At 49.8% G+C, this 24,028-nt stretch overlaps 9 protein-coding genes across 9 annotated transcripts; 2 read left to right on the top strand and 7 right to left on the bottom strand.

Annotated features, from left to right (window-relative positions):
• Positions 1-2,408: 2,408 nt before the first annotated feature.
• CORC01_09794 (uncharacterized protein) lies at positions 2,409-4,007 on the top strand (the record flags this gene model as incomplete). Its single annotated transcript, XM_022621423.1, has 1 exon — positions 2,409-4,007. One exon carries the CDS (start codon positions 2,409-2,411, stop codon positions 4,005-4,007), a length of 1,599 nt encoding a protein of 532 aa, XP_022472037.1.
• Positions 4,008-4,175: 168 nt separating this feature from the next.
• Positions 4,176-5,202, bottom strand: CORC01_09793 (RTA1 like protein; the record flags this gene model as incomplete). Its single annotated transcript, XM_022621422.1, has 2 exons — positions 4,176-4,845; positions 4,925-5,202. 2 exons carry the CDS (start codon positions 5,200-5,202, stop codon positions 4,176-4,178), a joined length of 948 nt encoding a protein of 315 aa, XP_022472036.1.
• A 3,318-nt stretch (positions 5,203-8,520) lies between these two features.
• Positions 8,521-8,835, top strand: CORC01_09792 (uncharacterized protein; the record flags this gene model as incomplete). Its single annotated transcript, XM_022621421.1, has 2 exons — positions 8,521-8,633; positions 8,718-8,835. The coding sequence occupies 2 exons, from the start codon at positions 8,521-8,523 to the stop codon at positions 8,833-8,835; spliced, it is 231 nt and encodes a 76-aa protein (XP_022472035.1).
• A 433-nt stretch (positions 8,836-9,268) lies between these two features.
• CORC01_09791 (uncharacterized protein) lies at positions 9,269-10,399 on the bottom strand (the record flags this gene model as incomplete). Its single annotated transcript, XM_022621420.1, has 1 exon — positions 9,269-10,399. The coding sequence occupies one exon, from the start codon at positions 10,397-10,399 to the stop codon at positions 9,269-9,271; it is 1,131 nt and encodes a 376-aa protein (XP_022472034.1).
• Positions 10,400-12,564: 2,165 nt separating this feature from the next.
• Positions 12,565-13,080, bottom strand: CORC01_09790 (membrane-associated progesterone receptor component 1; the record flags this gene model as incomplete). Its single annotated transcript, XM_022621419.1, has 1 exon — positions 12,565-13,080. The coding sequence occupies one exon, from the start codon at positions 13,078-13,080 to the stop codon at positions 12,565-12,567; it is 516 nt and encodes a 171-aa protein (XP_022472033.1).
• Positions 13,081-15,537: 2,457 nt separating this feature from the next.
• CORC01_09789 (scytalone dehydratase) lies at positions 15,538-16,245 on the bottom strand (the record flags this gene model as incomplete). The annotated part of the gene is made up of 3 exons (XM_022621418.1): positions 15,538-15,981; positions 16,055-16,152; positions 16,212-16,245. 3 exons carry the CDS (start codon positions 16,243-16,245, stop codon positions 15,538-15,540), a joined length of 576 nt encoding a protein of 191 aa, XP_022472032.1.
• A 1,369-nt stretch (positions 16,246-17,614) lies between these two features.
• On the bottom strand, positions 17,615-17,994 carry CORC01_09788 (uncharacterized protein; the record flags this gene model as incomplete). The annotated part of the gene is made up of 2 exons (XM_022621417.1): positions 17,615-17,691; positions 17,766-17,994. 2 exons carry the CDS (start codon positions 17,992-17,994, stop codon positions 17,615-17,617), a joined length of 306 nt encoding a protein of 101 aa, XP_022472031.1.
• Positions 17,995-19,563: 1,569 nt separating this feature from the next.
• Positions 19,564-20,127, bottom strand: CORC01_09787 (uncharacterized protein; the record flags this gene model as incomplete). Its single annotated transcript, XM_022621416.1, has 3 exons — positions 19,564-19,821; positions 19,912-20,030; positions 20,085-20,127. 3 exons carry the CDS (start codon positions 20,125-20,127, stop codon positions 19,564-19,566), a joined length of 420 nt encoding a protein of 139 aa, XP_022472030.1.
• A 1,556-nt stretch (positions 20,128-21,683) lies between these two features.
• Positions 21,684-21,929, bottom strand: CORC01_09786 (uncharacterized protein; the record flags this gene model as incomplete). The annotated part of the gene is made up of 1 exon (XM_022621415.1): positions 21,684-21,929. One exon carries the CDS (start codon positions 21,927-21,929, stop codon positions 21,684-21,686), a length of 246 nt encoding a protein of 81 aa, XP_022472029.1.
• Between the last annotated feature and the right edge of the window lie 2,099 nt (positions 21,930-24,028).

Raw genomic sequence — 24,028 nt, 5'->3', positions numbered from 1 at the left:
GTCTCACTATGATCCGTTCCAGAACAATTGATGGGAGGACAGTAAATTCTGCCTGTAGATTGGGGTGCCTGAACAGCACTCATTCTAGAAAAGCAAAATACGGGGCCTCCTGATAACTTTTGTTGGTATTTTGAGGCGTTGGCGGATTTTCCGGCAGTTTCAAGAGTCATCAGAAAGCTCTAGACCTGGGTGAGCTCCCCCACCAATCCCCAAGGTCATGTTCAAAGAAATACCCTGCACGACTCGCGCGGGCGTGAGTACATTTAAGATGGGACGGGCCGTGAAACAACAGCATTCCATTCATTCCGACCCATGTTGCTAAAGACTGTGTTGCCATTGCCGTACATTGGTATAATGGCATGAGGAGATGACGGATGCTACGGGCCCTATGCTTGCTTTATGAGGTAAATACGAGGCTGGAAAGTGTGTTGTGTGACGGACTACATTAATGCATTTGAACGTGCGCCGGACGTCAGTTGATGCTACTGTCACCTTGGCTGTAAGATCATCGCATTCATGAATCGACAAAGATTCAATCTGAGGTTGGGAATGACTAAGCTATGATAAGTGTCCTAGTGTAGCAAAGCGTGTTACATGGTTCGTCATGTCCGGTACGAACCTTCAGAGGGTCAAGTCTCGAATGGATCGAGAAAGGATCTAGAAAGTCACAAGATCAAGCTATGGCTCATCTAGGAATAGGGCAAAAGACTGGACTCTGGTGTGTTTAGCAAAAGAGATTGCTCAATTGGTCGCCCCGCAAAGTCTGATCAAAATGTCCGAAACCTTTCGAGTCCTCAGAGCATTAGAGGCTGGGATAGGGCGGTTTGACTACCGTATGGGCCGGCCGGCGCCAAAAGCCGGAGGCCGCGCCTAGATGTACCGGACCGATTGCCTCTCCCATTTGACTTTTCATATGATGGCGTGTGGCGAGAGATGATAATGACCTCAGGTTCATTGCATACAACAGATTGCTAAACGATCTAGCAAGTCTGGTCTGTACAGTCAGGGACCGGGCTTCACGGAGCGCAAGTGCGTACTTTCTTACAGGATATACCTAATCAGAAGAAACATGCGGTTGTAACTAGGATCGTTAGAAGGTGCATGGACCAGGTCCGGAATGCACATGCTTCTTCCCCGGCACCCTCTCGAGCATAGCAGGGCTTTGCTGTCACAGCTATCTGTTTCTGTTTCGAACAAGTCCCCACATCCCGTCTCGGAAGTAGGTTATGCTGTGGATTGCCCATTTCCCGTGTCAACGATGAAAAACCTGAGTCGGCGACGGAGGAAATTTGTCGAGACATCGCGAGTTTGGTGAGCTTCGCGTCGCGAATACAACAGTGAAGCTTTCCGCATGACATGGATTTACAGCGGCTGACTTTGCATTTCGTCCGACTTTCACATGACATCACTAATTGATGATTTGCGGTGGGTATTGTCTCGTCAGATATCATAGCGAGGTAACTCGCACTTTCGAATTAGTAGCTAGAAAATATTCAAGCCTACGTGAGCATGGAGATGAAAATCAGAGCTCCAATCTGCGGGATCGTGGGAAGAGGTAGCTTGAGTCATACCTCATAACAGGCAAGATTGTCTCAAGGGCCCCGTGAGCTCGGAGTTTGTCTTTCGACAACGCTCAGTGGTCTCACACTCCTTCCAGAGTCTATTTATCTGCTTTCTAACAATTGATATATTCGAGTGAAATGTGTCGAATAGTTTTCTGCGTTTTTTGCGGTCTTTTCCAGGCATGTAATCTTTGGAAACTAGCATTCATCCTACTAAGGTACTTGCATTTGATATAGGCCAGTTTTGCAACGCTCAGGTGGATGATGCTTTTCTATTGCCAGTGTTCTACGGTACGGCGGAGTCCTCCACGGCCCTTACCGAACATGGACCCACCCTACGGGCCCGAGATAGCGGATCCGGGTCGGGGCAGCCCTAGAGACCAGCCTTACGTAAGATCCACCCGCCTCCTCCACTGAGTCCCAGGCAGCCGTTGAAAGAACTGGCGACCCGAAGTGCGGGCGGCATCAAGCCGGTGGTAGTATTTCATTGGTTAACTACCTTAGCTACGAATCCACATAAGGGACCTACACTGTAGCCACCGGCTTCAATGTGGATACTCGAAGGAAGGACACTAGCAAGGGTAAGCATTTCGGCCCAGTACTTAGGGACATGTTATCCCCATTAGTGTGAGCCAAAAATGATCCCCGACCCTTGACCTTTTCACAGACCAAGGAGGGACGTGGGTGGCTGAGCCTCTGGGAAGTTCGCAAAAGGTCACGTACTCTCACCTCGTCTTCTCAAGTACGTGCCATTTGGCGTTCATTCCTCTTGTCGCCTGATGTCTTTCATTCATTGTAAAAGTCCCCTGAAATCCGGCCCCGCCCCTTGACTCGGCATCACTCATCATGATCCTCGACGTGGCTCCTCCTTCAAAACGGACCCGAGAGAGCACATCCAAGGTTCGAACCGGATGCAGCACTTGCAAGGCTCGTCGTGTAAAATGCGATGAAGCGAAACCCATCTGTCGACGATGCGCCGTTGGAAGTCGGAAGTGCGAGTACCAGGTGGCACATGCAGCACCACCACGTCGAAATGTAATCACCGTTTATTTGCCTCCTACGCAAACTCAGCCGGTATTCTTCGAAAACTGTAGCGGCCTTGACTTTTTTCACACAAAAATCGCCGCTTTACTGGATGGGCAATTTGATTCCGACTTCTGGAGGAAGCTTGTGCCGCAACTGTCACACTCTGAGCCATCGATTCGACATGCTGTATCGGCCGTCAGCGTCATCTATCGGGACGTCGAATCATCATTGCGTCATCCCGCAGGTTATGTGAAAGCCAACCCCGAGGCTCAGAGGGAATGGAAGCTCGCAGTGAAGAGCCTGTCGGCGCGAATCCAGACGAACCCGAATTCCAACCTGGTGCCTTTGGTCTGTTGCCTTCTTTTCACATGCATCGAGTTCCTTAGAGGCGATGCGGACTCTTCAATGCTTCACATTCACAATGGATTCAATATGCTGGCACCACTCCGACACAACAGCAGCGCTGCCCGGTATCCAGGGCCAGAGTCTTTCACCGACGATCTCAAAGCTATTGAAAACCACGTTCGTCCGATGTTCTCCCGTCTGGGCATACTTTCTTGTCTCTCTGGCAGAATAACCCCGCCCTTATACTCACATCTACCCGAGGAGGACTCTCCCCACAAAGATTTTGAGGAAGCTAGACGGCGGTTGTTTGACATCGCTGACACGTGCGTTCGGTTCATCAACCAGGTCACTCCCAAGGCAGACACGCTCCTCGTTGGTATCGACGATCTTGTTGAGCAGGCCAAACTTCATATGAGGCTAGTAACATGGCGTGTCCAGCTGGACGATCTTTTGAAACGAATGCAGGCTGGCGGCAACCCGGCGAACCCAGACGCGCTCAACATACTCTTGGTAAACTACAAAGCCGTTTCCATCTGGACGCGGGTCTGCACTACGTCTCAGGAAACAGATACAGACTCTTATCAACCCGACTTTGACGAGCTGGTACACTATGCGGAACAGGTCATCCGGCCGGGACAGAAAAAGGCGGAACCGCTACTTTTGTCCTTTGACGTCCAACTCCTGGCGCCTTTGTTCTACGCCGCACTGAAATGTCGTCATTCCACAATACGAAGACGCGCTTTGGAAATGCTCCGGCTGGCCCCTCGCCGGGAAGGGCTGTGGAACGCGCATCACGCATACCTTACCGCCAAACGCATCATTGAGCTAGAAGAAGAGCATATAGACGAGCAAGGAAGCTTGCCAGACGAGAGTTCGAGACTGTTTGGTCTGCCGTTGCCTGATGACGAGTCGCGCATCTACAACGCATGCGAGTTGCCTTTTGATTTTCGGAGGTTTGACCACAGCGTGGTGCCTAGCCCGACTTGCCCAGGCACTCTTGAAGCTGTCTTCCAGACGAGGCCGATGGGTTTATTCGGAGAGTTCCAGACAATCACGGAACTTATACAGCTATAAAGGGATATATTTCTATTGATTGTGTTACTTCCACTTCTAGCTTCAATGCCTTCCAGCGAGTACCTAAGCCATCAATCCAACCCAGTTCCTGACTCCGTGTTGAAAACTCTACGAATGCCACAGAGAACTCCAATCAAAATCCGCATCTTCGCACTCGTCCGGATAGGCTCAAACATTGTGCCCCCGAATCTCCTCCATAGATGAACTGCTCATCTCAAAAGCAGTCTTTCTAGAATGCTTGACAGACCAAGCCGCGCTGCTCCACTGGCCACCAAACCCGATACCAGGATGCAACACCGTCATAGCAAGAACCGCCAAGAAAATCATGGGCCCTTCCAAAATCATAAAGGACACCTCGTCATTGGCAACGGGGCCCTTGAAGCCCTGCTGCAGCTCCACAACGCGGTACACGGAACGAACAAAGACGAGCAAGACAGCCGCGCCGAGCGCCCACTGGAACCAGGCAAACTTCTTCGTCGCCCTCAGCTCCGCGAAGCGCGCCGCGCCCTTGTCGCCCTCGCTCATCTTGCGCAGGCGGAAGACGAATTCCAGCCACAGGAGCATGAAGACGAGCAGCGAGACGACTTGGAACACGACGCCCGCGACCATGATGGCCCTTCCCGTGTCACCTCCAGAGCGTGTATTGGCCGTGGCTGCGAGACCGCCGCCGGCGCCTTGAAGGATGAGGGAGATGAGGTCGCTCGTCATGAAGGCGATTGCGTACGTGCGCGGACTGAAGCGGGAGATTTGTTGGCCGTGGGCGATGATGATGCGGGAGAGGCAGAGGTAGAGGGCGCCAGCGAGGAAGGCGGGGCCGAGGGTTAGAGGGATGAGATAACTATGGTGATTCTGTCAGACCATGTCTTTTCGTCATGGACCCCTTGAGAGGCGGAAGGAGGGGGAAAAAACCAACTTACATGATGAAATTATTAAAGTCGAATGGGTTATTATGCAGCATGATCCGGCCGGCGTATCCAACGATCTCGAGAACGAGACCACAGGTCATGCCGACCATGAATCCCCAAGTCTTATATCGGATCCCGAGCCCGATCTGGGCGATCAGAAGTAGGCCAAAGGCCGCGGCGTAGACAGCATTGCCGGCGAGTGTGGGAAGATACTCCACCTGAGCGCAGCTGAGGGGGCATGTTTCCACGGTGCAGTGGGCATTCGTTTGAAGAGGGCAAATGTTTGACATATTGACTGCCAATTGGAAAAGGCTGAAAAGCGTGGAATAGCACTAAAGAGTGGGAGACTCCTGGCTACACTGCAGTGGATTGATGAGATGTTCTGGGTCCATCACCCCGAAGCGCTTCTGTCCATATATATATATCTATATGTCCGCCCTGTTCCGCCCTGTCCTCCACCGTTGAAAACCAACGTCAACAATTCCAAGCTTCTCGCATTCAGCAATTTACTACTCAGAAAGGGGCTAGACAGTTACGAGGTGGCCGCTGCCATCCTCATGTCTGCATAGCCTCAATCCCGAAAGCCGCATGGCATGATTCGCCAGCTCGCGTCTCTTGCGAGATTGCAAAGTAAGGTAGGCGTTAACCCGTCGCTCCGGCACCTGGCTAAGAGCAGATAAGCCTATCTAAGCGACAGATCCCGATTGGCGAAGGGTCGGGTTCTCGTAAGTGACTAACCAGAAGCGATCTAGCGACTGTCTGGCGAGGTGCCCAAAGATAGCCTCGTACAAGTCTAACGCAAACGGGACATACGACGTCCTACATGCGTCCGCAGTACGGTCGCCCAGAGGGAATGCAGTTGATAACAGGTCAACAAACCGAAAAAGCCCGTCGGAAGTTTCGGTGACTCGTAGACGTCCGTCGTGAAATGTCCCCGAGGATCTTACTTTGCAGCCGCGTCATTTCACTCAGCCACATGTGACTCGATTACTTCCTTACGGCAGAACATTGACGCCGTGATTCCTTGGTTTGTATATAAATTGCTTATGGGTAGCCAATAAAATGATCATCATTTCAAATGGTACTGGTCAAAACCCAAGCTGCATTATACAGCTGAGGCCTGCGTATACAGAGTATGAACAATCAAAAAAGGAAGAAGAAAAAAAGACTCCAAATGAAGGGCCTTCACCATTGGCTTCACCTGCATCATTTTGCAACGCCACCGGTAATTCGGAGTGAATAGTTGCGCCAAGATATTCAGGCCATAACATACAACCTAAGACCTTTCTTAAGATTCAAAACTCATTTTCGAGACATTGTATTGAATATAATGTCTTGGATAGGAGCTTCATCAAAAAATGGCAAGGCGACAAATACCTGATCACCTTGTCGGTTTCTGCGCCCTATTTCGTCGCCACTGACTGCATGTTTGGGAGGGGGAGGGAAAGACTCCTTCATCATCATTCCTCAAGAGCAGTTATTCAGACAACTCTTGCGAGCAGATGTTCGAACGGAACCAAGAAAGCGGGCGAACAGAACGCTGCTTGATTCGAGTGAGGTTTGTTCATCGGCACCGGCAATCAGATATCCCTGCGGCTGAATCCTGCGGTGTTACCTCTGAGAGGTGTGCGCCTTTGTTCATCATGGACAGTCCTAAAATTGACACGGCGCGCTCGATGCCTCCTGGATCGCCTGCAGAAAGTAAATCGCAGCGAAAAACAACCTCAAAGTTGAGCTATGCTGATTTAAATACAACTCGATCTCTAAGCTATCACGTATATAGCCGAAGAGGGACATAAAAGCGATAAAGCCTGGCCGCTGTCAAGTGCATTCCCTTTCGCCTATCCATAATCAATGTATTATACCAACACAATCACTCTAGAAACGACGTCAATCATCAACTTGCTTCAAATATGAGTTCTACCTCAGAAAGCAAAGAAAAGAGCAAGAATAGAATGACTGTAGCGGCTGCGACTCGTATCGCCAGATCAGGGACGAAGGTAAGAGTTCCCAAACATTGCATCATAGAGACTTATGCATATTCGGATCTGACAGGAATTACAGGATGCAGGTTTTAAGAGAAGAACCATGACCGCCGCAATAAAAAATAAATCCGATAATCCTGCCTGGCATCAAGCAAGCAGTTCCGGTGGTGGCAGTAATGGTGGTAACAATGATGGTGGTAATAATGATGGTGGTCACAATGATGGTGGTCACAATGATGGTGGTAATAATGATGGTGGTCACAATGATGGTGGTCACAATGATGGTGGTCACAATGATGGTGGTCACAATGATGGCGGCGAAGAAACCGGTGGGAATTCCGGCGGCAGCTCAGAGAAGCCATCATGTGAATGTTCCTGCGAAATTCTTTCCAGCGAAGGGACAACTCGTGAACCATCCTGAAAAAAAAAGCTCAGGAATGGCTCTGGTCACCAATCCAACATATCAAGACTGGATCTGCTTGCAGAAGCCAAGCGCTCAGTGAATATCGGTTTGATGTTCAGCATTGGATTTGACTTCTGCACCACATAAATACATACGCCAAATTCATAAGTAATGAAATGATGAATTATTTGTGGATGGTGAATCACACATGTAATGATAAAACTTCCAGACTGTAGCAGTGGTGACTATACATCACAGTGAATAAGACCATTGGCCTCTAGAAAGTTTGAACTTACTTATCACTGGTGAGCCCATAATTTGTCTTGTAACTACAGGAGTTATAAATTAACCACAAGATCTGACAGTCGAGTTAGTGCAATCTCCCCCAAGCATCACGACCAACTACACGATGCAAACAACTCGGATAATTGACCTGCACTCATCTCTTCTGAAACTACATCTCGTGTTACTAATCCTCCCCATGGATGGGAAAATAAAGGCTCTGCGGCCGAAGGACAGTCGGAACATGGAAGGCCAACAGGACCAGCCAAACCAGCCGACCCAGGAGGAACACCGGAAACGGCCATCACCGTCATTTCGTCAAATTCAGCAGGAACAGGAAATCCAGAAGATCCAGGAAGAAGAACAGAAACAGCAGAGACAGCAAAGCAAGCAGAGCCAGCGAATCCGAACGGACGATAAATGGAGCCAACTGTTCCAAAAGCGCAGAAAGGTTGGGAAGGAAATGACCCTGTGGGATTGGGAAGACCTGGAACGCTGGGAGGCTAGAGTCAAATCCACGAAGGACGGGAACAGAAAAAAGTGGGAAGTAGCGGCTACTGCGTATTACATTTCACGTGAATAAGTACAGGCTCTGCTAGCAGAAACCTCTAGTCACCTTGAATACAATGCTTAGCGTGGGATTCAGGTTGGTTCTCAATCAGATATACGTGTTTGCCACATAGCTCAGCAGTCATGAATCACTTGCAGATGGTGAGTCACGATGAACAGCACTCTCAGCCTTGAACAATGTAGAAAAGATCACTGACCGATCTATAACCTACTTTGAGCTACTTAGAAAGAACAAAAAAGCGATAAAGTCCGTCAGCAGTCAAGTCCATTCCACCATTACAATCGACATATTCCACAACACATAAAACTTACAGAAAACGTCAATCACCACCCTCCAAAGAAAAAATACAGCATTCGAAGCCTTCAAAATGGGCAAGCCGAAGATGGATGCGGCGGCTCTGGCACGCATCAAGAAGGCAAACACAGATGTACGAGTGAACCCACCCGGCGTATCATGGATACATGTGTTCGCAACTGACAGGTATTACAGGCAGAATTCACCAAAAAGGCTGAGGCGGCCGCGAAAAAAAATTTACCCTAATGATCCTGCCTGGGAAAAAAATAGCGGCGGCGGCAGTGGTGGCGGCGACGCATCCAGCTCTGGCGGACAACCCGATGGAGGTTCCGGTGAAGGTTCCGGTGGAGATTCTGGCGGGGGCTCTGGCGGTGGCTCGAACAACTAGTCATGGAGACTTTCATGCGAATTTCTGTTCAGTTCAGAAACCACTTATTTCAGAAGTTCAACATATCTACCTACTTCTGTAGGTAGTAGCCCTCAGTGCACCCAGTCAATATAATTAAGGTACTTACCATTGAACATCATTCCTTTGTCAAAAGAGAGCTTATGCAACATGAGCACATATAATGACGAAGGCCTTCTAGAAAGCTCCTCAAAGTTGCAGTCAATCGTGCAGTAGAATATGAAACAGATCAAAAATGTTGTACTTCGTGGCTTTTCCCTCTCTTTCCTAGTATCTATAAATCCCCGCCCGGGACCCGAACACCAAGCCCCCCGTGATGTGTAAATGCTTCCCAAGGTATCATAGTAGTTTATATTCCGCCCCCTAAACACCCCTTTATTCCCGTTATTAAGTACACCGTCCCCTGTTCCCTTCTTCATTGCCTCTGCGAAGGATACTGGTAGCGCGCAGGTTGCGGCTGCACCTCCGTCGCCGGCATCTCGACAGCACCAGGCAGCGGCTGCGGCACCTGCGAAGCGGGCTGTGACGCCGCAGGTATCGAAGCAAGCTCAAAAACCCCTTCCTGCTGAGGAGGCTCCTGCGGCGGAGGAACGTACGCGGCTTGCGGGTGATGTCCCCACGCCCCCAAAGACTGCTGCTGCTGGGACTGGAATTGCGCATACGGTGGCTGTGGAGAATTCGTCGCCCACGTCTGGCCTCCGGGACTCGTGGTCTGCGTGACTTCCGATACCGGTCTCCAGCCCGACTGCTGCTGCTTCGTCTCGTTCTTGTATTCCTGCGCGCCGTTGTAAGCGGCGTAGCCGGCCCCGGCCCCGGCCCCGGCCCCAGCGATGCTGGTGGGTGGGCTGTATTCCGTAAAAGGCCCGTGTTGCGGGTTGTTGTGTCCCGTGGCGCCGATGCCGCCGCCCAGCATCGGGCGGTGGGACTCGTCGTGGGCGTCGCGGCTCTTCTTGATGCGCCAGATAAAGACTGCGAGACAGACGAGGGCAATGGCTCCCACGCCTGCACCGACGCCGACGCCAATCTTGGCGGTTGTGCTGAGACCTTTGTCTTCCTCTGGTGCGGCTGACGTCGTGGGCGTCGGTGTGGTGATGAGCGTGACGGTCGCTCCGCCCGTGGTAGTCGTCAAGAACGTGGTGGGCGAGGCCGTCGTTGAAGTCGACAGCGTCACGGACAGCGACGCCGTGGCGCCCTGCGCGCCGAGGTTGAGGAACTGGTCCTCGGTCATGGATATGGGCGTCTTGGAGTCGGAGCAGGCGGTGCTCATGGACTGGTAGACGGTGCGTAAGGTGTCTTTGGCCTCCTTTCCCAGACACGTTGCCGAGTTTGTGACGAATTTGCCCTTGTCGTCGCTGCAGAGGCATTTGTTCATGGTTGCTACTGTGTTGCCGTCGCATTTGCTCGCGTCCGAGGAGGCGTAGAGGCAGGGTTGCGCTGCTGATGGGTATAGGTCAAAGTTGTTTTGGTATTTTGCGAGGATGGGTGCTGCGAGGAGCAGGATGCTCAGCAGACGCCTCGTCGTTGTGTTCCTCCGCGCCGACGCCATGGTGTAGAGTTGGGGAGAGTGATGCTCTCTGCTCAGATCTTGAATCGCCGCTGTCAATGGCTGATGTGATGATTAAGGGAGTTTCGGGCGCCGGGAGATCGATCGCTTTTCGAGTCGTGACTACAACTACGGTCGACAATGCGCGTCACGCACTCAACAGCCTTGTTGAAAGTTTGACTGGAACTCGTTCAATTGGTTCACAATCCAGATTGAGGTGATTTCTCAGTGTTGGTTCTGTCGTCTGAAAGAGTCCCTGTCGTGTATCCCAAGAATCGGGTCTGGGGTCCGGGCCAGGGATACTGGTTGATCGATGGTCAAGGGGTGCTGGTTGAGTTGGCCACAAGTGGGGGAAACAATTCGCAAAGAGATTTAGTGCAAGGCATGATGAAGGAGGCGTGACGGAGGGTTTTAAGAGCTGGCGGGAACAACGATTATGACTTAGCTGCGCTAAGCTAGAGCAAAGGAATGGCTGGAGTCGCTAGCGCACAACGGACGGGTTGACGGATCGTAGGCTGAGGCTTGGATCAGATAGTGTACATAGACAAGGACACGGGGAGAGCGCGCAGAGCATGACGGAGGGGGGGGAATGCAGCGGTGCAGCGCAGACGACGAGGCCGAAGCTTGTTTGCCTTGGTCTTTGCCAATCCATGTTGATGTTTGGTTCGTTTCCCCTTTCCCTGCCCTTGGGTACATGTAGGGCTGAAGGCTGAGCATCAGCGCAGGTACAGGTTGCAGTTCATTCAAAGAAGACATGGGAGACTGGGGATGACAAGAGACTGGCTGAGGCACGAGGTAATCTTGTCCAGGGGCTGTGTTTGTTTCTGGACGTTCCGCAGGGGAACTTGGGCAAACTTTTGTGAAAAATGCATCTCTAGTGGGAGAGGAAGAAGCACGGGTGAGATTGAAAGGCACGGAATCGGGACGGGACAACGAAGCAGATTGGAGCAAAGCGTCGGAGGATCTGCGTCCATTCCCGGATTCGATGAGCCGGGGCTAATTTTAGAGTCTCACAAGCCCCAGTCGTTTGGGTCGGCTGGATGACCGTCAGCCACACCTCGCGTTCTGCTGTGCTCCTCTGGTTTTGTCGTAGAGGTAGGTGAGTGGCAGATCGGAAGATGAAAAGAACCCAAACGTTCTTTCTCACGTTGAGAGTAAGGCGCATCATCGCGCCATCATTGAATGAGGGAAGAAGTTGGCTCGTTTTCAGATTGCAGTAGAATGTCTCAGCAGTGTTGTTTGTCATAATTCCAGAGCATCTGATCCCTCCCTGACACCAACAGCAAAGTGTTGACATCAGCAAACGTCCGGCTACTTCATCTCATCCCATGCCCCAACCTCCGTGGCTCAGCTTCCCCGGCAACCCGGATGCCGTTGGAACCGGAGGCAGTAAGTAGACTGTCTATTCCCAAGGTACCGGCCGTGTGTATCCAGAGAGTGTCCAGAACGAAGGATCGCTCGTGGCACGGTCAGTCGAAGGCTGCAACAACGGCCTGAAATAACCGTCAAGCCACGCGAATCCAATCTCCCGAATCTCGCTGCCTGCACGGGAGCTTACCACAAGCCTCGAGGCGAAAAGGAATGGAACGGGGAACGGGGGACGGGGAGAAACAGGGGGAGAGGAGGGAGGGACCCAGCCACCGCTGTCAGGCCGTCAGCATTAATTCATCCCACACTCAGTCTCTCATTCCTGTGGACGCTATAATCTGACCAACCTGAAAGCGGCCCTTTTTTTCGCGGCTGCCTCCACACGCCCCTCCCTTGCTTCATGCCATTGTGTCTTGACAATGGACCACGAGACAACGCAAGCTGTGGAATTTGGTTCATCGGGCCGGCTGTCGATTTTGTTACCAGCAATGGGAAAAGCCGTAGGCGACTTGACTGGTATTGTGCAGTCGGTGTCGTACTGCCATGCCTGATGTTTTTAGCTCGCCGTGCGACATTTGAAGAGACGCGGGACAGCTACTCGAATACAGGATAAAGAGTAAAGGGAACGGAGGTGGCTTTGAATGCTGGCCGTCTACCTCGAGCTGAGTGACATCGACGGCATCTGCCCTTTATCAGACCTCACAGGTGACAGGCCCTTTCAATATCTGTGTCTATTCCAGCCTAGCAGAATACATCCACTATATCATACAAATACCCACCACATTCCCCGGCACAATTGGCTACTTATCCTCCTCGCCGACCGCAGTAAGCCTGCCAACGACAAGATACTTGCTCTCGAAATTCTCCTCCCACCCCTGAAGCGTCTCAATCTCATCTGGCGCCAGCCCTTCGAGCGGGTCCAACGGCCCGTCCAGGTCCTCGGTCAACATGTCCTCGTCGAAGCTACCGAGCGCCAGTCCGCGTGAGGCATCCCGGCCGGCAAAGTTTGAGTATGGCCCGCCGGGGCCGTAAAAGTTGCGGCCGTGGGTTACGTCAAAAACGCGGCCGCGGACGGCGAGACAGATGGGTGTGTTGTTCTCGCCGGTCAAGGGGAGGAGGGTGCGCGGGTTGAAGACGCGGAAGACAGTCGCGGGCGGCTCTTTCGGGAGGACCGGGGGCGGGGTCGGGCGGAGGAGGACGTAGATTGAGTAGAGGTTTACGAGGAGGAAGAGGATGTTGAGGGGGGTGAAGAAGGCGTTGCTGTAAAGAGGAGGAGGGTTTAGCTGCTGTGCCATTGAGAGGGAGAGGAGATTCATTGACGTGCCCTTGGTCCACGTGCAGCTTTACTGCTTCCTCTTGGAGTCGCTTGTCGACATAGTCCATCGTGGTGGTTCAGAGGTAGGTCTCGGATGGGTATTCGCTGGGAGGGGTTCTTTTTGACAAAATCCGAGGCAATCGGGCTCGGAGACGAAATTGAGCTCTTCCAGGGTCGAGGTTCGGTTTGCAGCTGGGCAGTCGTGCTTGTTGTCGCGAGGTGAAGCTGCTCAAACAGCTGGCGACACGAGGAGCGTTGCAACAGCCATCCGCCAGGTTCCGTCGGAGCTCTCCAAGTTCCCGTTGACGCTTCGGGCCCCTGCTGCTTCCGTCTGTGCACAGCAAAGCTGTGCCCCGCCAATGCCTCCCCTTCTTATGTCATCCTCCTCGCTGTAGCTCCACCAGGATACGTATCAGGTGTGCTTTGTCAGCAAGACCTGCAAGAACTGCGAAATCACTGCGATAACCATTTAGTCTTGGAGGCCAAAACTATCAACAACATCACCATGTTCCTGATTCAAGCAACCGCGACTCCAGAAATTTTGCTGTGAAGGAATGCCTTCTCATTCAATCAATGACCTTTTCTGTAGGTTTACTGAGCTGATGGGCTACGATGTAGGCTTTGGAAGGGTGGTTATATGTCTTCATGTCTGCTCAAAATGACCTTCTTGTTAAGAATTGCAATGCTCCGTTCCCATTGTTGATTAGTTCTTTTCGTACGAGCACCCCGTCTCTGATTACCTTTTGCTTTTCCCAAGACACAACACAAACCCGTGGATCTTCTACTAACATCCAGAATATTAATCGGGTTGGTCTCAGTTCGCGTAGGCCAGGGCTTGTGAGGGACGAGGTACTGAGAGGTTGCCGGTGGCCTTGCTCATCCAGATCTGGAGAGGACCGGGGTGCTAGATCGTGGCGCTGGCCTTCATCTGGGCCCAGTTGACGTCTGGATCCCATCCATTCCTTTATTCGTTTCCACCAGGGCCAATCTTCCTTACAATCTGTAGGGACTCTACGTTACTATCCCTAACCTAGCACAATGTCTACGGGACCACGCGCACATCTGGTCTGAAAAAGGGATCTTCTTTGCGCCTTTAGAGCATATCGACGGGATCCTGACGATCTCGGAGCCTAAGGAGTGGGACGCCCAAGGCGGAGCGCTTAATTCAGAACGAACCATGACCCTGCCTGATCGGTGTGAAAATCGATGATCGAGTATCAGAGACGCGGTCAATATGAAAGGACATAAATGCACATTTCATTCATCACTTATACATACGAATTTCTCTACAAGGTCTGCGGTAAGGCTCATGCTTCGCAAATCTCCCAAGTCACCATGACTTGATGATGGCAATTTGCCTGCCACGGAATTGCGTCACTTACCTCGAGTTTGCTAAAGGATCTCCTTAGTCAAGGCGTGTATTCAGGAGGCAAGATATGTGTTTTCAAAATAGGCCGGAGATATCTGTCCTTGGCCCCTGGCTATACCACGTTGCTAGTAGAAGAGTGATTTTCGCGATTTCGGGTATTGTTCATTTAATGGTAAAGTCGGCTTGAGCCTTAATTCCGCATGAACCAGTGCCGGAATAACTTCCTGTCTGCTCGCTGTGCTCCAGAGAGTTCTTAAATAATACACAGTATTGGAAAGTTCCGGCCAACCTGCTGTCGAGCCGCTTGATCTAATCTTAATAGCCGCACCCATCACAGCGGTTCCATGTTGTGGCAAACACCCAAGATTCCCGGAACACCAAGAATCTTACTCTTGACATAGGTTCTACTGCTAGCCTGCCATTTGAGCCCCTTTGACCCGGCTCGCGTTATGTTCCCTCAAGCTATCGAGGCTTGGTTAAGATCCGCCTGGGAGGCTTATACCCCATTGTCTCGTTATGTCCAAAAAGTATGAAATATCAAGGGGGTCAATCATACAAGAACGTAGTTTCAATAAAAGAGTGACGTACCCACCCAGCATTGCGTTTAGTATGTCCGCTTCAATGGCTTGTCACAGCGTAGGAGACTTATGCAAATGCTTCATGTGAGGATCATCAGTGATTCCGCTGCTGCGTCCAACATGTTGTGTGGGAGGAAATTTGACCTTCTCTCAGACACATTTACTTGCGTGATGTTGGTACCGGTGCCCTTTGTCATACATGTACTCATGTGTTGACACGGCTACAGTGGTCGAAAGGTTGGCTTGGATTGAATATGTGTTTGCACATAGTCCATACAAAGGTAGACGAGATCCAAATATGTCCACTGTCCAAATAAGGCCATAGTGCTTCCTCCTTATTAACAAACATCACGAAGCTATTGATGAGTGCAATGAGTACATGTAAATGGCTTCACTTTGCATCGGTTCATCTTATTGAAATCGTACAAAGCCCCTGGTGACCCGTGGTCCCTAAATCACATTCCTATTTCGCCATTCCCATGACCGGAGGTTTCTCATTATTACATATTATTTAGACAGCAGCGGCAACCTTGAGCTCCTTCTCGACAACAGAGACATCGTTGGTCTTGTCGGTAGTCTCCTCGGTACCGAAAGAATCGCGTCCGTCGGCAAAGACGGCCTCAAAGTCGTACTCTGACCAGCGGATCTCGGGGGCGAGACCAGCAAACTTCCAGACGCCGTCGACCTTCTTGTACCAGTGCTTGTTGTAGCTGTGGGCGTGGCCCTTGACGGCGACCTCCTTGCGGGAGGCGTCGGTGTACTTCTGGTGGGGCACACGGAGCTGGTGGTGGCCAATGACCTCGGTGTCGGAGACCTTTTCATAGCGGGTGCCGCCGATGAAGTGCTGGGTCTTGAGAAGGGGGTTGCCGAGGACGGACTTGTCCGAGATCATGGCGATGAACTCCTCCGCGGGCATGGCCTCCCAAATCTTGTCGAGGAAGGAGCGGTAGTCAACCTGCCGTTGGTTAGCCTGAGACATTCTCGTGTCGCATACTGAGAAGAGCAGCGCCGACTGGAATACGACTTACGCGAAGCTCGGGAGCAATGCATTTCCTGAGACGATCCCAGTCCTTGGAGTCGTAGCTGTCAGCCCACTCGAAGATGGCTGCAGAGAGACCGAGATAGTCTGAACGAGATTGTTTGTTAGTCTTCCTTCTGTAGTCATGCGTGGTGTCCAGAACGTACCCTCAAAGGAAATGTTACCAGCAGGGCTCGCCATTGTGTCTGAAAAGTATGGTGCGTACGTAATTACAGGAAATGAGCTGAGATTCCAGTCGTAGGAGAGAAACAAAATCCCCCGGCACTCTAAGAAGGGTATCGCAGAGGTTTATACTTCACCACAATAATACAAGACGCATGGCCCGATGTCAAGGGACGAAGCCCATCTCATGTTAGTTCCCAGCAACCGGACTGCCGCCAGACGCCCGGGCCCCAAGAACGGAGGCCCGGTCGTCGAGCTAGCGGCCCCCGCACCCCTTTGTGCGTGTCCGACACCCCTATTTTTGGCCATCGGACTCAGGTGGGGAGATGCCGGCGGTGACCACCTTCGCGGCTGCGACGAAGGCGCGAGACGATCTGCCGCTGCACGTCAGCCACGGAACGACTACTATGTAATCAGCAATAGCCCATGCTTTTTAATGTTGATTTTGTTGGTCTGATCACAGCTGAACCGCGGGAAATGAAACAGCCGTGGCGTGCGTTTGTGCGGGGAATTCGATCGTCGGATTGAAGTATGGCGCTCTTGCGTTGGCACAACTTGAATTGGAGTCGCATTAAACCCTGCAGCGCTTTTCGGACGGGACTTCCCGACTCACTCGTGTTCAAGTCCTCGTTCACCGGGGCCGCTCACGAATCAAAAGTTCGGTATCTGTCGAAATGCGAAAGCTGTGCTTCTATCAAGTTCACGTGGCTTTGAAGTTGTGGCTGCGAGTCTTACAGCCCTCTTATCTATGCAAGGGAATCCTCTAGGTAGATGTGAAAGTTTCGACATTGTTGTGCTACATTAAAAACAACATGGGCTTCTCTGGATTACTTTGCGGCCCACCGTTTACAGCTATATTTCCTTCACACATTGATAAGCGCGTCTATATTTTAATTCCGCTCGATTCTTGTACTCGATGTCGCCTTTCGGATGTTTTCCTCGGTGGTGTTCCGCTGGAGCCTGAAGAAACCCCCTTTTCGGAAACGATGATCTACGGGCATTCAAATATCGGGTTTAGCTTTGTCAGTTTTTAAACAGGTTTTGAGCTGGTCTTCGCCCTAGGTATTTCCCTCCTTACGGAGAAACCTCCTGAATTAGAATCATGTTCTCCGGTAGGAATTTCATAACAGCAACAACAATAACAACACCAATAATAAATTATTCAGCCCCGGGCACCCCTCAAAATTCAAAAGCGGCTACATCAGCTCTCGGTAATTACTACAATCATGTAAAACAACGAAAATAATCCTTTTAAGAAAAAGCTTATATCATTATTATTATAGATACTTAATATAGACATGTAATTGCTTTATTAGTCATGGTACTATGCGACAATGGGTAATCAATTAGACAAATGAGGTACTAGGTCCAGCCACTTCTGCTTGGTTTAATGGGTAAAGAAGTTATGTCTATCTTCAGGGGCGAAGTCAGGTTCGTGCTTGAAGGTCATGATTCTTGGCGAGATTACCGAATTAGAAGAGAAGTAAGTAATGGTTTTCAAGCTTTTAATAGAAGCAGGATGAAGAGTAACAGCTTATACTTAGGAAAGACACCCGTGTTGTTGTCAACGACTTCCCTTGGGCACTCTTTGGTTGAAGACCGCCTCGCCAGAACTAGCCACGCGACAGTGACGAGGAGCACAGCATCTACTAATGACCGCCTCGAGAGCAGGGCTGCGCGACGCGCCTCCAGCCAGCGACGACGTCTCTCCAAACTTGGATCAAATTGGCTCGGATCCTCGTCTTCTTCTTCTTTGTCCGAAAGCATTGCTTCGGCTCCAGCTCGTTCGTTCTATTGTTGTCGTAGCTCGACGAATTTCTGTACGAGATTCATCTTGCCCATCTGCAAGGCTCGGCATTAATCCGTTGTTGAAAGTGATCTTGGTATGAATGCAATCGCGGCCTCGGTATTCACTATGTTTTGTAAGGATTATGAAATCGAAGAAACGGCCAGGTTAACTGCTTTGCCGAGGGAGCTAAACAGAATATCCTCGTAGTGTCTCCGGAATTAGACTCGACCTTCCTAAGCGTTCTGCGACATAAATTTCTAGAGTTGAGGAATACACAATTAATTTGACTTTGCCCCGGGACTCAGATTAATTGTAGATATATAGAGAGTCAAGACATGATTGGGAATTTCTGCATGCCAAGTCCCAGGTTCGGCCGGTTTTATTTCAAAGCACTTTGGGCAGTATGCAGTAACTCATATATCATGGACACGGAACACATAAAGTGCAGCCCGTCTGGGCAGAAAAAGCTTTCATGGGGGAGGAGAACAATCATTAGGACTACCCATCAACGTCTCGGGTAAATGAACGCCTATTCTTTATACACGGCTACGGATTGATGTTCGAGAGGTTCTTTTTCGGAATTTCCTGAGTTAGGAAACCTTAGTATATTGCTCCGCGTATTAACCCGGGACATGTGGAGGACTTGACCTTTCAGATACGAAGAGTACACAGACCTGGTCGCTAGACCAGAGCCGAATAGGGCAATGTAGTAAAGTTTTGCCGCTTTGAGGACCTGGGGAGCTGGAGGAGACGAGTTGGGATGAACACGTCGCAATTTTAAAATATTGCCGATCCGGATGAGGTGATAGCCTCCTGGGCAACATCGCGTGACAATATCTTCGGGGATGGTACGCGAGGACTTTGTGATTTTGGGCGATTGGCAGATCGCAGATGTGAGGCGCCTCATCATAGAACTGAGGGCATTAGAACTGAGGGCATATGAAACTGGTGCCGCGGGAAATGCGAGATGTTAGTTCGGGTTGAGCGATGGGTGTTGTGGGAAATGCGAGCTAAATCAACCACGTTGATACTCGGAGGGACGACGATATATTCGTTTTACCCCAAGTTTGAGGCATAAATTACGCTAGCGCAACTATAACCAACAGCTCGATTGATGGTGAAGAATAAAAGTTGTCTGATACAAGCCTGTGTGGTAGATAAGGTAGCTGAGCCCAATCCTTTCCCTTGTGAATTGAATACTGCTCATGATGGTCAGCAAGGCGAATTTAGTTGGTATATAGTCATTCAAGCAACATCTAGAATAAAACAGCACTCATTTTTGGGCTTTTACTGAGCAGTGAATTTAGTAATGAATTTGGATAAATCCAAAAATCAAAATTTACGTTCGATTACGGTGCGTGTTGTGTCTCACAGCTTAAGCAGCCGCGTAAATCCAACAGTGGCACCATCCACCAGGAGAATAAGTCTTTCCAATCAGAAAAGATGGAACACTGGGTCATAGTTCAAAGATAAAATAATCACATTAGAGACCCCATCCCGTGTCTGACAAGAAAAAATTATAATGGAGTTTAAATGTAGAGAACTATCTACTGGATACTTTTGTCATCGCCCCACCTGTGCTCTTCAGCCCAGGCATACAGGGCGTCATAATCATAGCACTGATGCTGGTAGCCCCATCCCAGACTTCCCGAGAGCTCATCCGACACCTGCCACTCAATGGTGGTGTCAGAGCGGCACTGGATGGCTTGCCTGACGAAGTCCCAGCAGTGACCCAGGTGTTCGAGGTCTATCTCGGTCGAATTGCCATCGCGCAGCAACCGAAAGAAGGCCTCCCGAGTTGCCCACTATTGTCGTGGTCATTGCTTCAGCATTGTCAAAGGAAAGCAGGTCCTCCCATTCAGGTAACCAAGGGCTAGGGGATGCTGATTACTTACGACGCAATGCAACTGATGAAAGACCGATATTACTCCCCTGTACTCGCGAATGGTCGCATTGAACTTGGGTACCTGAGGAAGCACCGTCTCATTCTTGATGACGACAAACCCACGGCCGCCTAGTATGCATGTTAACTAAACCGATTGAAGCTTCCCGGTGCTGGGGAACATACGCGGCATCAACGCATCCCAGGCTTCCTCGCTCGCATTTGTCATCGGGCCTCCATATATAGGTTCGGAATTGAGTGTCTTCTTCACCGGTACTGTAGAACAGCCAATATCAGAAACTGTCGATGGGTTTGTTCCTTCTCCTTCCTGGGAGACGCCAAAGGAGATAATGGGTAGTTTAGTTACCCTGGGGTGGAAGCCACGAGGGCCCCGAGTTCGGAACGGTGTGTGATACAGGCTCTGGTGTTGGTTGACCGCCCCCTCGCAGTGCGAGGCACGCACAGAGAGTGACAAGGAATAGGTTCGAGGATGCAAGTACTATGATGAGAAGCGGCGCCCAAGGTCGTCGGCTTATCTTACGTGTTTGGTCGCCGATGTTTGAGTCATCGTCGGAGCATGTAAGCAACCTGCCCTTTTCACGATATATTTCGGGGTCCATTATTGCTGTTTCCCCTTACCAACACTGTGTGATGAAAAGCCAATGGTTCTAAAGGGCAAAAACCACACATTTATAAATACGGTCTCGAAATGATTGTGGAATGAGTCAGCAGCTTCAAATGCTCAATATCTGGCAGTGCCTCATCTGAGTATACTACATTCATCTCGGTGCCGCTTTTCCGATTTTGTCCGCCGACTACGCCAGGTTTGCTGGGAGGCTCTAGCAGGGGACTGCATGATCGACATTATCCGCCCTAGGGTCAACCCGCTTTCAATCTCATGACTAGGAACTACTATAATACTAAACTTTAGACTTCATAATTATTGCGGTCTTTCCGAATTAACGGTGACCGAAAAGTTAGATAAATGATCCTGAATGAGTCTGACTGACTTCACCAACACAGTTCCTATTCTCAGCGCCTCCACCCCAACCGATGGAATATGAAACTCATCGTTTTACATTTTGATCAAGCTGTAGTAGAGAAGCCCTAAAGCATCCTTTCAAAGAGCTGACGGTACCACCTCGTCAATATTAAAGCAATGGCACATTGGCACAACTGAATTGGCACAGGCTCTACGTATAAAACCCTTGCCTTGCGAGGCGTTATAGGGTCTAAGACGCCTTTTTGCCCAAGGTTCACATGGGTATGTACGGTGAGTCTTGAACTGTTACAAACTAAAAGCTCTGGGGAAAAGCAAAGTCAGCAACCTTGCAATCGTTCAGCCCCCGACAGCATACTATGACCCCGCCGAGACTACTGCTACCTATCTTAATACTTAACTGGAACAGAGGTCAAGGGTACGTTGAGTCCTTTAGCGATGCCATTTTCATGGGGACTTTATTTTATTTTAGAACATTCAGCCGCAGGTCTACAATACCGAACGAGTCATCTTAAAGATATACTGTCGGATTGGAAGCCCAATTCGACCTCGAGTCAGCGCCAGCGCAGGGGCCATCTGAGGGTCTCTATATCAGCGTTTGACCGGCGATCCAACCAACGGTTAGAACCTCTCTTTCCCACTTCACGCAGAGATCAATACAAGAGTAATTGACCCTTCGTCACCACGGTTCGATCGAACAAATCACCCTGTGATTACGTAAACCAGCATATACAAAGGAGTATTTATTGCATGCCTCAATTCCTCTTCTTCGCTACTCATTCATCTCAACCGTCACAGCTCACAGCAAACATCACCATCCGGAAGCTCAATACTACCAGAACACCGTCGTTATGAACTTCAAACTCGTCGTCGTTGCTGCTTTTGCCGCCGTTGCCGCCGCCAATCCGCTCGGCACCCACCCGTTCTCGACTGGCGAGCTCAGTGCCCGCGCTTGCTGCTATCGCAAAGTCGACAATCAGCGTTGCTGTGGCTTCTGCATGGCTAAAGGCGTTTGTAAACCGAGACATCATGGAGGATCCGTACGTATACCTTCCCCATCTTGCACATGGGTGCATGCTAAGTAATGAATTTGCAGTGAGTTCATCGGTTCCAGAGAATAAGGCGTTATATGACAACACAAAATTGTGCACTGGCGTGGTGAGCTTGAGGGGGACGAAGATCACACTTCAATCTCGAAGTGTAAGATGCCTTGATTCACACTGGGCTAGATCCCGTCTATTATTACGCGACTGAAGTCTTGAGAACAAAATCTATTTTTTTCCTCTACTCTCTCCTTCAACATGCATGATCACTAAGTGAGATACAAAACCAAGTAGATATTAGCATTCATTACACCAAATCAACTGAAACTACTCGGAATCCTCTTCAGACGTTTCTTCATTATACTGGGACGTTCGCGCATCATGTCCATATTCCCCTAATGCTACACCGTTGCGAAACCTGATTGAGTACTCAATTTACAGCCATTATTCCGACACATTTCCTCTTGAACCTCTGCCTTTGCGTCTCTCTGTGCCTATATGTCCTCTAAATCAGCTATAATATGACTCCCTCTAAGTTGGAGATGTCTTTTCTTAACCCTTGGACGACGGCTGAATTAGTATATTTTCCTCTTAAAGGGTCTCATTCTCGGTCTTTAACAGCGCATTCTTAAATATTAGTAATAGCGTTCCTTACGAATGTATTTAATGTCATCATTAATATGTGTTCAAGTGGTCTTTTAATAAATAGAGATTCAATATTTGACTGATCTTGAATAAGAAGTTGCTTTTATTGAGCTATTTAATATTTAAATAACTCAAAAGCGGTGTTAGTAGAAGTGATACCGAATGTGTTGGAATAAACAACTTGACATTTGATGTCAAGAATATAAGTAGTACCTTACTATATTTCCTTGAGATTTATCACCTATACCACACAGCCTTGCACTCCGTAGAGAGTGCCTGGATATTTATATTTCTCACAAGGTGTTGAGTACCTAGATCAATTCGGCTGAACTTACATTAAAGGTTCTCACTCCATTGGTTTCATCCCTCAACTGCACCATGCCAAAGTCTTATGATTGAGGGGAGCTCTCTTCGTCGAGGTTGTATATCTGATGTATGCAATTCCAAGCCTGGTCGTAAATTACATCTTGGATGTCGCCAGCAAGCCACTCTTGTGGCGTTCATCTATGAGTGAACCAGCGCCTGGTAGCAAAGCATGAGGCTGTTCCTCCGAGCTTTTGACCTGCAGAAACATTTCCGAGGTAAATATAGCATGGTGCTGCCCTTCTGTACTATGCACACATGGAATTAATGGCTTCGGATAGCTTGGCGCCACTACTCTTGGCTATGGAGTAGGTGTCGATCTAGATCCAGAAAAGGTTCTGGTTTTGAGAGACCCGACACACGCCGTATATTTTCTTGACCCCACCGCCATATCCATCCCTCTGGAGATCCTTGAATGTGAACTCGTTGGAACCCCAAGTATGGGACAGAAACCCATACGGGTGTAAATCTGTGTCGACAAACCCCTTCAACTGGAATGTAGTTGTATGCGATAGCTATATGACAGTGATTTTGGGTGTTGGGAGTACTAGCAAGCTGAGTGACAAAGGACAGCTTCAAGGAGCATCTTTGTGAGTCGCGCAATAGACGAGGCCTCAGCAGATTGTCTTTTGAAAGCGAAAACGCATCCCTTGTCTTGAGTGTGGGGTAAGCACTTATAGATGGTATCCAATGCTTAATGGCTGGACTTGGCCAGGGACATGCGACTGCTTGTAAGCATGGCCAACGAAATTGCCAAAGAAACATGAATATATCTCAGCTGACAATTCATACTTTAGAGAGTCTAATGTATATGCCAGTCATCGGCAGTGTGCATTACAAGGCCTCTTTACTTTCGGCACAGACGTTCCAGGCTGCAATTATGCCTTATCGCGTGGTCCTCTCTCACACTGGCGTTAGGTCTATCATCAATCTTACGACTGGAGCTATGATCACTGGCGGACTAATGACACATATGTATGGATATGGTGGATTTATGTTTGACGGCGGGCTTTTCTTAAAACCTCCCAGCCTAGTGTTGTATACATGTGTGTTCAATATCTACATTGTGAAAAAGAAGT

The sequence above is a fragment of the Colletotrichum orchidophilum genome (assembly GCF_001831195.1).
Source record: "Colletotrichum orchidophilum strain IMI 309357 chromosome Unknown Scaffold_91.1, whole genome shotgun sequence".
Taxonomy (NCBI): domain Eukaryota; kingdom Fungi; phylum Ascomycota; class Sordariomycetes; order Glomerellales; family Glomerellaceae; genus Colletotrichum; species Colletotrichum orchidophilum.
Note: the sequence above shows the minus strand (reverse complement) of the source record. Positions and strands in the feature narration are given on the sequence as shown.